Source organism: Hyalella azteca, unplaced genomic scaffold (assembly GCF_000764305.2).
Source record: "Hyalella azteca isolate HAZT.00-mixed unplaced genomic scaffold, Hazt_2.0.2 contig12050, whole genome shotgun sequence".
NCBI classification, from domain to species: domain Eukaryota; kingdom Metazoa; phylum Arthropoda; class Malacostraca; order Amphipoda; family Hyalellidae; genus Hyalella; species Hyalella azteca.
The window spans coordinates 65,438-76,608 of NW_025942019.1; the positions used below are offsets into that span (position 1 = coordinate 65,438).

At 40.5% G+C, this 11,171-nt stretch overlaps 1 protein-coding gene across 1 annotated transcript; it reads right to left on the bottom strand.

Annotated features, from left to right (window-relative positions):
* Positions 1-3,740: 3,740 nt before the first annotated feature.
* Positions 3,741-10,421, bottom strand: LOC108666559. The gene is made up of 3 exons (XM_018153463.2): positions 9,422-10,421; positions 6,523-6,712; positions 3,741-6,255 (listed from the first exon to the last, which is right to left on the bottom strand). Exons 1-3 carry the CDS (start codon positions 9,721-9,723, stop codon positions 4,489-4,491), a joined length of 2,259 nt encoding a protein of 752 aa, XP_018008952.1. The 5' UTR covers positions 9,724-10,421; the 3' UTR covers positions 3,741-4,488.
* Between the last annotated feature and the right edge of the window lie 750 nt (positions 10,422-11,171).

The window sequence follows — 11,171 nt, forward strand, 5'->3', positions numbered from 1 at the left end:
TCTTCTAGAATTCTTAATGATGAATAGTTGAACATTAGCCAACTGAATGCGAATAAGCAACCCAATTTTTACTGACAATTGCAGGAAAAATCAGCAATTGATAAACAATGCTGACCAACGTCAACTGCAGTACCATTCGTTTATTTCGCCATGATACAATCCTTGGTATCCTTATAATATGTTTCGGATGTGGCACTCCTAGGCTACGCTGGGGCATCGCATCGCCTCTGTATATTTAGGACTTTAAAGTTCAGTGCAAATATATCCTCTAGAGATAATTCGTGGCACACGCTGCAGCAGCGCGCTCTGTGCTGCATTCCACATTAGCTGTTAACCAACAGAATGAAATAATGCTACTTGCGGAAATGTAACACCGTTTCAATTGGATGTGCTTCTGTTCTTTTGGATTTTTATTACATTTATTGTTGATTTTATATATAAAATATAAAATAAAAGAAAGTCCACATTTTGTGTGGATTTTATTTATGGTTTTGGTCTTCTGGAGTTTTTTTTAATTTATTTGACAAATGTGCTTCTGAAGATAAGAGAATTCACATTAACAATTTTCTTACCTCTGTAAGAAATACTCAAAACTAACATGTTTTAGAGTGAAACTTCTTTCAACTTCATACTTAAATTTAAATTTTACCAATTTATATGTAAATGAAGTAAAATTAGTGATCTATCGTGGAATGAATAAGAAAACTCCACTGTCCGGGCAAACTGTATATTGAGATCATGGGTATATAGCAGCGTGTACATTTTCGTGATCATGTTCAAGTCCGTACGGTTAGCTCCCAGAACCTGCATTGTCGCCTGCTCAGACATGGCAGGTGCATGTTAAACGTGTTGCTGTTTGTGCAGTTACATGTGCACAACAGCAGTGGCACCATTACATCAAGGGAGCAGTCCTTTGCAACATAGCAGTCCAAGGGAGCAACATAAGTCCATACAAGCACTTGCACGCTTCATTTATAGGACTAAGTGCGATAAGCAAACGAGGCTAAATTTTTTAGATACTAGTTTTTAAGCACACATAATAGGTACTTATTGATACGAACTAATCCATCCTTTTTGGCTGCTGCCAAATGGGAATTTTTACATGCACTATAATTGTGTCATGTTTAGTTGCATAAGTAAAAATATTAAGCTGAAGTGAGATAAGGACGTTTGCCAAGTACGAGTGTGAGCGGTGATGGCGATTGACGATGAACTATACGGCGTCGACAGCCTCGAGCGTTTTCGTTGGAATAGGAAGGGTTTGTTTGGACTGAAGGACTAAAGTTGTTCGTCGTATATGAATTGTTCGGGACATGCGATGTATGAATATGAAATGTTCAGGACAAGCGATGTATGAATAGGAACTATCCGGGACATGCGATGTATGTATTCAACTGTTCACTTAGATGGCAGTGGAGAGAGTTTTTCATCCCACGAGAAGCTGCTTATTAATAATTGTTCTTACTTATTATTTTCTATATACTATTATCATAGTAATCTACGTGCAATTATATTCCATTATAGTTGAATTAAGGTTAAATGTCAACCATGAATTATTCTATTGAGAAACTTGCTCCAATGTTTAAAGTTGTTTATATCACTTTGAGACGAGACTCAAAACTGATCAGCGTTCCATCTTCATACAAACTGTTTCTAAAAAATTGTACTTAACTTTTATTAGCACCTCCATCTTATATATTTTTGCCAGAGTTAGTGATTGTTTTAAGCCTGAGACCACAACATGGAGCGCGTAATCACTATACCTATAACAAGATATAGATATTACGCCAGGACTTATACTTATATTACGCCTAGTGGGAGAATAGTATAGGATTGCATGAAATATCGGATGAAGAATTTAAATTTGAGTCTTCTTTCCTCTGTAAAATTTGGTTTTGAGGTTGACTCTATATCATAAGAATAAATAAGTTTGAATTATTATTAACGGGATTAGGGATGACGGGAAAGATTGGATTTTTGATAACAGGATATCAAAATTTCTGGAATTATAATTATCAAGCCTGAGCAACACCTTGCTAAACTGCTGGTATACAACAGAAAATACAATAATAAATATATTATCAATTCCATGTCATCATCCTATTAAGCAGAACACGAGGAGAATGTAATTAACGACTCAGCCTTCTGGGTTCCTTTATTTGATTCGTCAGGTCGATTCTTTCAATGAGAAAGCGGCAGAGTTCCCATAAAATACCAGATCTAAAGGCCAATGAGTCATCAAGTGAACTATGGTTACAGTTCAGAGCACCAAGATTGGCGCAGAGAGGCGCGGGTTCGATCCCAGCTCTCTGCGCCAGTTTCTGGTCAGAATCAGCGAGGAGGCCGGGCGGTTAAGACCAGCAGAATTGTAGCAGTGAGTTGCGAGTTCAAGACCGCAAAATGCTGTTAATGTTCTGCGATGTTAAGAATCGGAGTGTGGTCCTCATGCAGCAGTGTGGTCCTCATGCAGCAGTGTGGTCCTCATGCAGTAGTGTGGTCCTAGTGCAGCAGTGCGGTCCCCATGCAGCAGTGTGGTCCTCATGCAGTAGTGTGGTCCTCATGCAGTAGTGTGGTCCTCATGCAGCAGTGTGGTCCTCATGCAGTAGTGTGGTCCTCATGCAGCAGTGTGGTCCTCATGCAGTAGTGTGGTCCTCATGCAGTAGTGTGGTCCTAGTGCAGCAGTGCGGTCCTAGTGCAGCAGCGGTCTGATGCGGTCCTCAGACCAACTGGAGTAATTCTCAGACCAACTGGTGTAATTCTCAGGCCAACTGGTGTAATTCTCAGGCCAACTGGTGTAATTCTCAGACCAACTGGTGTAATTCTCAGGCCTATACCAATGGCATTTTGCCATTGCTGTGGGCTGACACGCTGGCTGGAGCAACTTCTTCTGGAATTAAATTTGTAATAACTTGTCGGTGACACACAAAAAGATCTAATATCACTTCCCTGACCTATTGTAAGATGCAACTTTTTTGTTTTCGACAGAGGAATCCTCTGTTTTCCCCCTGTCTTGGCCTATTATTAGAGGCAAACATAGCATTCATAACTTTTTGGTTTCGACAAATGAAAGACGCGCTATAGTACTTCCCCTTATCATTACGCTCACAATTGTCATGACGCTTACACTTCCGTTAGCTGAAAGCGGAGAAAAGTTTTTCCCGAGCTGCATTTTATACAGAAGCATCCGTGCGATCTACAGTACAACAGGAGTCCGCTGGTCCCGAGTCGTCATCATCAATAATGTAGTACATATAGCAAATGATTCGCATGATCATGCTGATCATTTTCATTATCCCCTTTCATTTTTATTATACACATGTTCAAGTTTGCTCAGTGGTTGAAGTTCATAGTACCAGGATTGGAGCAGAGAAGTGCGGGTTCGATCCCAGCTCTGTGCGCCAGTTTCTGGCCGGAATCGGCGAGGAAGCCGGGCGGTTAAGCACAGCAGAATTGTAGCAGTGAGTTGCGAGTTCGAGACCGCAACAAGCTGTGAATGTTCTGCGATGTTAACAATCGGCGACCGACAGGCCTCCGGCCTAATAAAAACTGAAACTGCTATTATGTTCATTATAAACATTGCTTCATATCCACTCATCTTGATGCTAATCGTGATCCAGAGCACGATGCTTGCACGATTCCAGAGCCTTTGCTTTCAATAGATTCATAGAGATATTGACAATATTTTTTGGTAAATTATATAGATATTAAAGGAAATCGCAAAATATCCTTTTATAATTTATGTCATTTATTGATTTTTACAAGTTCATATTTATTTCCAGCATTTAATCAATACACAGAAAAAAGTACATTAGTTATTATATTAGAAGATAGATTCAGGCTTAGCCTTTATTGTTGTATAGGAGTTGATCGTAGCTCACCAATGCGCCCGTCTTGCTCACTTTGTCTCCCAGATCTGCAGCAATATCTTTTACAATTTAATATGATCATAAATGCTACTATTTAATATATTTCATTTAATATATTGTACTCAATATATTTCATTTAATTCTACGCTTTTAATAACATAAAGTTTTCGGTGATTGATCGACAACAGCACTTTTACAACGAAACCCTGAACAACAAATGATAACACTTCTGATCTTGAAATCCTTCTCGAGTATCAGGTTAATGGTACTGAAATCCTTCTCGAGTTTCGAGTTCCATGGGACTGTAATCCTTCTCGAGTATCGGGTTCTTTGGGACTGTAATCCTTCTCGAGTATCGGGTTCTTTGGGACTGTAATCCTTCTCGAGTAAAGAGTTCCTGGGTACAGTGATACGCTGAGGTCTGTGCAATGTGCCATTGTGCATGTCTTTTCCACGCACGTTTGGTCGGTACAGTGTAAAAAATTATGTGATATAGTGAGGCGGACATACGCGGTAGGAATTATTCCATAGCGTCGGCCAATTTGGGATCTAGGAGAATTCTCTCGCTTACCATCAAAGCGCAAGCCACATTTACAGATGATTCTTGAGATTGCTATATTTTTTAATATTCTGATGATTTTTCCGGAGTGTTGGGATCAATTCTACCACTTTTCATTAAAGCAGAAGTTTCCTTTTTGTCACTCAATGATGTTTCGTTGGTCGCAGACGATGTTGTGAAGAGACTGTCGGAAATGGCGTGCCAACCGAGTTTCTCACACACTTCTTTGATAAGCTTCGGCTTGCAATCGAAAGCTATGAAAATGAAGAGTCCCTGAAGACTGTTGAGGATATTGAACGCGTATTTACAAAAGAGTGAAACTTCCTGGAAAAAGGCAAAAATCCAAGGAGCTCCCATGATCAGAGCTAATTTCAAATACAGAATCAATCGATCCTTTTCTATTTTTATCTTGTCTAATCCGTCTTTTATTTTGACTTGAATTTGATTCAGTGTTGACGCATCGTTCATAGATTTGCTTTGATTCAACATGGTATTTTCATCTACATTTGCGTCGGTTCCAGTCTTTTTCAGCTTATCTTTTTTGTCCTTTTTCATAGCAGCAAAGCGAGAAGCTTTATGATGATTGAAAATATCGTAGATTGAGACACTAAGCATAACAATATTAGCAACGAAAATGAGAAGCGCAGGCCCACAAAAGAATAACCTTAAACCTCCCTGGTTTGAGAACCAAAAACCGTTGACGCCGAATCCCGGTGCCATTGCGGACTCAGGAGCGATCTCGTTTACCAAGATGGCAATGGAGGCCAAAACCACAGGTGCCCCGAACGCATACGTGGCGTACTTAATGTAGAGGCGGTGCGAGTTGCTGCGGATCTGGGTCGTTCTGAATGTCTTGCAAACGTCGAAACTCATCACGTTCATCCAGAAAAATGCCGATAAAAAACAAAGGTAGACAATGATAGTGCTGACGTAACATCCAATCTTGTCGTGGCAGGCGGCCGGACAAATCACAAGTAACAATTCAGCCCAAAACAACGAGCAGGCCATAGAGAAAAGATTTTTGGTATGTAGATTCCTTTGCTTCCACAAAATGAAGAAAATGACCATGTGTAATACAAGAGCAATGAGCGATATAGATAACAATACCAAGAATATAATGTTGGCTGAGTATGCTAGAGCCATGTTTGTGGATTTTTCTTCCAAACATTCTTCGAAAATAAAGTCATAAACGTCCTCCGACTTACAAGGTTCGTTTATAGAGAACAAATCTGACAGGAGGAAAACATCCAGTCCACGTGTATCCCCAAAGCGCGAGTAGACACTTGGCTGCAGGCACTGAATTGCTTCTTTGGCAACGCCATTGCACTTGGCACACGTAGGATTCTTGTACACTTTGGTGAAGAGAGCATCTTGAACAAAGTATCTATATGAAGCACAGAATTCGCGATCTGCCGCAACGGGCCAGCCGTCTTTACAAGAATCTACTACTTGCTTCTCACACGATCGACCAACCCCGACTGGATATGAGATTGCGAGAACACAAGCCTTGGATTTCGCTCCAGGAAGGCACTTGTCGCTCGCCGTCCTGTTGGAGGTCCAAGCCAATTCTCCGGGAAGGTACGTCATGCTCCGCAGTTCACGCTTCGATTCAAGATTGCAGTTGCACAGGAGACTTCTGTTGTATTTGTTCACTTCCATTTCGCCGTGGCACTGAGCGCAGAACCAATTAGCGTAAACAACCCTAGTTCTGGCAGACACCACCGGAACGTCGGAGAGGTATCGGTACTCTGATGCAGACACGTCTTTCTCGCAATGCCTAGCGATTCTGCTAGTGTCCATCGACGGACATTTGTCCACCATGTAAATCATCTGAAATTCGAAATAAATTATGGCACGGACGGCGCAAGAAAATGGACGAAAGCAAAATTTCAACAAGCTCCTTCTAATAAATGTTGGGTCGAGTTTTTAAAATGATATAAAATCGTAATGGACCAATTCGCGCAATGTCTTCCGCAATGTCTTCCCAATATTTCAAATAGAATCTCTCAGCAGAATAGATACTTTAATAGAGAAGCTGTGGCTAATTGAAACTTTTATATGTCAACATTATTGTGAATGATGGTCGGGATGACTTACCTTCATCGGGAAATAAGCATCGTCTGGGAAGAGACTCCGACAAGAAAGATTCTCCATTGAGACCGTCGCAGGAAACACGGTCTTGGAACGCCGGTCTTCGTTTGCCGGCGTGACTTGTGAGGATTGATGGCCATCCACACAACAATCGCCGTAGAGGGAACAGTCTTGATCACATCGGCACGGCAAGCGCCTGTTGATGGTAGCCAAATTAGTGTAGCAGCTGCTGCACCAGAACTTGCTTTGTCTCGTATACGAAATTACCGTCAACGGTGCGCAATTGCCTGGCTAGTTGTACTGGAACTTTCGGTCACAATGCAAGGCCTGTTATCGCTTCCGCACACATGAATGCTGCCACATGCATTAATTAACATGACTTTGACATTAGGATCGTAATATGAATAGTGAGGCTGATAAATAGGAACATGTTCCCTTTACTTGACAATGGAAATAAAATTCACATTCAAGACCTCTTGGCTATTTAATTCAAGACCCACGTTTTTTTTTTACCTGAATACTGTATTCCGCAAAAATAGTCAAAGTGTCCTTGAATACGACGATAACGATATAATAACAACACGGATTATTTGCCTAGGTCAGTGGTTCCCAAAGTGGGCGATATCGCCCCCCTAGGGGCGATGGAAAGATTTGGGGGGGCGGTAAAGAAGAAGAGGGTTATAGGGGGGCGATAGGGGGGCGACAGTCCGAAGTCGCAGTCAGATGTTCGAACGTGTGTTTGAAGATTTGTACACAACACGTGCAGCACATGACTCCCAGCGATGGTTTTTTCACCCAAATCTGTTATTAGCGCATTTTCTCATTTATGGAAAAAATACATTATTGTGCNAGCACTAGACTCCCAGCGATGGTTTTTTCACCCAAATCTGTTATTAGCGCATTTTCTCATTTATGGAAAAAATACATTATTGTGCTCGCCATGTCCGTCCGTCTGTTTGTCTGTCCGTGACTTCACGTTTTCGTCGACGAGAAAATGCGCTCTCTGTCACTCACTGCAGTGAGTACTGAGTTATATTTTTTAACCTCTCCTGGGTTTACGTCTCCGACAAATTAACGGCTGGACTCGCGGCCGTTCTCACGACCAATTTCCAAATTCAATGATCAAGGAATATCTCTCAAACTAATGGTTTTAACTCGATGAAACGTGGTACACGTATTCATGCGGACCTAACGGTGCGGTAATGTAAAGCTCGTGAAAATTTTTGAATTTTGCCTTCAATTGTTTTTACCATACTTATATGGCAATACGGGCCGAAATTCACAGTGATCAAGGAATTTCTTCCAAACTAATGAACAGAATCGAACGAAATTTTGAATTTACAGTCCTAAGTACCGAACGGTTATGTTTAGCTCGTGAAAATTATTTTCGCTTGTGCCCTCGTTCGCGAGTTTCATTCGTGAATTAAATAGCAATACGTGCTTAACTTCGCAGTAATCAAGAAATTTCTTCCAAACTAATTAACAGATTTGAACGAAATTTAGTATCGTAATACTTATACCCTCAGCAACGGTGATGTTTAGCTCGTTACGATTTTTTCGTTTTGCCTTCGTTTGCGAGTTATACGGCTATACGTAAACGGCTCTTGGTTAAACCAGCCGGTAGAAAAGCCGGTCGTTCCTCCTATATCTGTATAACTTTCGAACGAAAGCGAATATGGAAGTGCGAAATCAAGAATGACGGTGAAATGAAAAATATCTCGCAAACGACGGTATAATCAAATTTTTTTTTAATCTAGAAAACACAATTTGGTAGTTATGAATGTATAATTGTATATTCAAAGTTTCGTTCAAATCTGTTTGGTAGTTTGGAAGAAATTCTTTGATCACTGCGAATTTCGGCCTATATAGCAAAATAACTCACGAATGAAGGTGATATTTAAAAAATGTTCTCAAGCTAAACATCACCGTCAAGTTCTGATGAATACATGTTACAAGTTTTATTGAGCTGCGTTCATTAGTTTGGGAGATATTACTTGATAATTGAATTTGGAGATTTGTCGTGAGACCGGCCACGAGTTCGGCCGTAAATTTGCCCGAGACGTCCTAGGTTTCTAGTGCTGAAACATTTAAAACGGCTGAAAAACATATTGGTTCACTAAAAGGGGTTCTATTTGTGAATACACATTTGTGTTTAACCTTTATCTTTTATAATTGCAGCGTACTAAATTTTATAGAAAGAGGCGCATGATTTTATATGTGTCTGTGGGGGGCGCTAGAAATTCACTAGGGAGCCAAAGGGGGCGCCAGCCTGAAAAAGTTTGGGAACCACTGGCCTAGGTGATGAATATCATGGTGTAGATGAAAATTGGATTTCAGCAACAGGGAATAAAAGATATATTGATCCGTAAAAAATCTTCATCGCACCAATCAAAGTAAAAATTTAATAAAAAATAGTTTTTTATTAAAACTTAACAAAGATCAAATAAAATCAAGTCGCTGACAAGCCTTAACAGCAGACACTTTTTGCTGCAGTGTACGATCATGAATTCTGCAGTGGCCCGATCGCGTGTATTTACTGAAGTAAAATGGGTTGCTGGGTTATGAATTTTGGAAAAATTCAAGATACTTTATTGCATTGTTCAGGATACTCGACCACTAATGGAAGTTTTGATCAAATTTCCGTAATTTTCTGCATTGATTGCATTCAAGGAACGTTGTCAAAATAACTTTCATAAAAAGACTAAAAGTAACGAAAGTAGCTCAAGTCGAAACAATTTAATTTTCAAATCTATTATACAAATTTATTGGCACTAGTATCATAGTACTATGAGCCGAGGTTCAATATTAATAAAAAAAATCCGATGCAAGAAAACTATATAAAAGCTGAGAAAACTCATTAATCAACATAGTTATTAATAAAGTAGAATCATTAGTAATAACTCACCTCTGTTCGAAAGCTGGGGAGGAAGAGTCATCCTCAGAGATGTTGTGATTTTGCGTCGTGCCCAAGAAATCCCGCAGGGTTGGTAGCCTTGGCATGTATTTCATGTCAGACGCCCGATCGAGGCATTGGAGGGAAAACGCGCATCGTGAAGCGTTGAAGTCTTTGTGGAATTGTGACACAATATCATTGACAATTTTGGGGGCCGTTGCGGATAATTCACAGGAGTTAAGTAGCGTTATGATGACACTAAAATATATAATTGGATGCTGCATACTACTACGATTTGTAATACGTACGGTCATCTTGAATAATTCAAAGTTTCACGTCAATCAGAGTGCAGAATTCCAAGTATTAATTTAAAATATAAAAGAAACTGAAGTAAGTCATCTAGATAAATGTCACAAACAACTGTCGGTGGGTTAGGTTAGGTGTCTCTCTCTTCACTCCAGAATTGGTTATAACTGTGCAAGCTGCACACCTACAATGGTGCATGTTCTTGAGCATTCAAGTTCACTAAGCCTAAGGCAGGAAGAACGAGATAAACTCTTATCGCTGATAGTGATATGTAGGTAGCGATAGTCATAGCGGTGTCAGCATTCATGATTCATTTAGCCAAATATGTCCTGTCGCCGTTCTTCGACATCGCACAATCCTCGCCGCTTGCCGGGGTTTTGTATCCGAAACTCACTGATCCAATCTTCTTATCATCAACCGCCCGGACACTTGACCGATTTCTACCAGAACTGTCACAGGAAGCTGGTACGTGGTACCGAACCCACAGCTCACTAGTAGTACTCTGAACTTTAACCACTCCGCCAAGACGAACTGTCCAAAATCGAGCAACTCAAATATATTTCGTCTCATCAAACACTCAGGTTATTGACAACCGTTCATTTACTAAACACAGTAACATTCTCACCATAATTAATCTCTCTTTTGTTCGATATTATTGAACAACGACCACTCAACGCGAGTGCTGTTATCCAACTGGCTGATTATGGACGCTTCTACTCAGCGGAGTCCTGAGGTTGGCCACAGCCCAAACCCTGGCTTATCATAATATTTGCCTGTCTGCTCCTCTTCGGCTGGCTTCCTTTGGGCGATAACACAACTTCGTCCTTTTTTTGTCCACAGAAATTCACAATTATGCGTTTTTAGTTGTTCGTTACGGGGGAAATTCTTTACCTCGGTGAGGATTATAGCCGAAGAATCTCTTTACAAGACATAACGTACATCGTGAAAGAGCCTGGCTAGAGCAGTGGAACAGCCAATTAAGAGGAATTTGTACCATATTTTCTTATTTAACATACATGATTTTTTTTGTAGGTGCATGAGTCTTACAATTCATCATGACATGTATTTCAAAAGCCATTATTTCTTACACTTTTCCACATTACATGTAATGAATTTGATTCAGAAACTTCGCAAATTTCACCACTAGCCTCATGTCTACGTAGAACTACAGCCCGACGCAAAAGGTTAGCCCCACCCCTTTAAAACACCATAACACATCGAGTTTTGCCAGTTTTAACGTGCAAATGGTAGCAAACGATTTGTCTTGCGCTCTGCAATCTATAGCAGGTAAAATTTGGTGAAAAAGTTAATTACTGGCGGAAAAATCAAGCGGTCCGTGTTTTTGCACCGACGCAAAAGGTTAGCCCCACTTTGCAAGTTTGGCGCTCTTGTGGACAGGACGCAGCGTAGACTCGCTGCAAAGGGTGCGTTCATAGCGTAGTAGTTGTGCACGGAT